Below are 1,438 nucleotides of genomic sequence, written 5' to 3'. Positions count from 1 at the left end.
CTAGTGAATGTATGGACTGTCCACCGGGACCAAAAGAAAGAGGCCATTGTGAAGAGGTGGCCGTTAGTGGAGTTGCGATTGTAGCTGATAAGGTAAATTTTAAAATCGCTCAAGCGAGCTGGCGAAGCTGAACACTAGCGGTGTTAGATCTAACCAAACGAACCCACTGCCAACCGAAATACCTTAATAAAGTGAAAATTAAATTTTTTCAAGTCAGGGCATTTTGTGCAGCGGTAAACGAAGAACAAGTCAGTGAATCCCCCCCACCCCCGCACCACTAACTTCTCCAAGGTGTCCAGCAACCATTTTTCCTTGCAACAACCCAAGCTTCCGGATCCGTCGGTTTGTTTAATGGCGGTACAGCGGTCTGCTTGTAAAACTGTAGCCTCTCTTGCAATTTGTTTACCACATCCGGGAGCTTTTGGCTGAGGTCTGTGTGTTCTGTAGGGTCAGCAGTAATGTTATAAAGGGCAAGTTTTATCAGTCCTCTTGCCTTATGGAAATTCTAAAAAGGAAAAAGACACGAATTATAAGCATAAGTTATCCGTAACTAAGGAAACAATTATACTAACATCATTCCTTAATAGTTTAAGTACTATTTTCGTTTACAACATGGAAGACTGAAAATTAGTTCTTACATATCATGCCAAGCAGAACCTGGCAATGAAATTAAAAGAATGTTTTCACGTAGGTTTATATTTACCAAACTGTAGGTACGCTTCTCAGCATACACACTCAGCTAACTGGTTTTGTAGATTTCTTATAAAACAGGTCAAAACAATTTCACTTGATGTGTTATGACGCAACGCTTTCTAATCAGAAGCCCATGGACTCCTGTTTCAACTGAAAGTTTGAGCAGACAATAGACAGATCACTGGGCTAACAGGATGCGTTATAACATGGTCCGTTCTACAATATCCGGGCTTATACTTTAATTATTTTACTGACCGTATCCTTGGTACTTATATCCCCCAGTTCAGGCGGTTTGAACCATGTTGAATTAGAACATGACATCAGTAACTTCATGTCGCCCACACGAATTGCCGCGCCCTGGTACAGTGGGTCATCGTACTCCATCTCATTATAAAGTTGCTCTTCTGGTGCCAAGTCAATGTTCAGAAGAATCTCAGTTCTTGGAGATGGTTTTCCAATAGAATATTGTGTCCCAGACGTCAAAACCATCCACGGGAACCGAAGAGGTATCAAGTTTGCCTCCTAGGATGGAAAAAATGTGAAATATTTCAGGGGCGGTTGAAGGAACTCTTGATATTGTGGGCTCGGGAAGGATTTCACACTTGCATTCAGTTAACACTGATGTGAAGTTTATATGAAATAATTCATATATGAACTGCGGTTGTGGATGAAAGTGAAGAATGATCATCGCAGTTAATTTTCCAATTTAAGCAATTGGAAAGAAGAAGCCTGAAAGAAAAAAAAA

General features: G+C 40.8%; 1 protein-coding gene across 1 annotated transcript; it reads right to left on the bottom strand.

Annotated features, from left to right (window-relative positions):
* Positions 1-224: 224 nt before the first annotated feature.
* LOC145470477 (arylsulfatase I-like) lies at positions 225-1,146 on the bottom strand. The gene is made up of 2 exons (XM_081454295.1): positions 949-1,146; positions 225-505 (listed from the first exon to the last, which is right to left on the bottom strand). Exons 1-2 carry the CDS (start codon positions 1,075-1,077, stop codon positions 278-280), a joined length of 357 nt encoding a protein of 118 aa, XP_081310421.1. The 5' UTR covers positions 1,078-1,146; the 3' UTR covers positions 225-277.
* Positions 1,147-1,438: the final 292 nt, after the last annotated feature.

This window comes from Orbicella franksi, chromosome 15 (assembly GCF_964199315.1).
Source record: "Orbicella franksi chromosome 15, jaOrbFran1.1, whole genome shotgun sequence".
NCBI lineage: Eukaryota > Metazoa > Cnidaria > Anthozoa > Scleractinia > Merulinidae > Orbicella > Orbicella franksi.
This window is presented reverse-complemented; position numbering and strand designations above follow the sequence as displayed.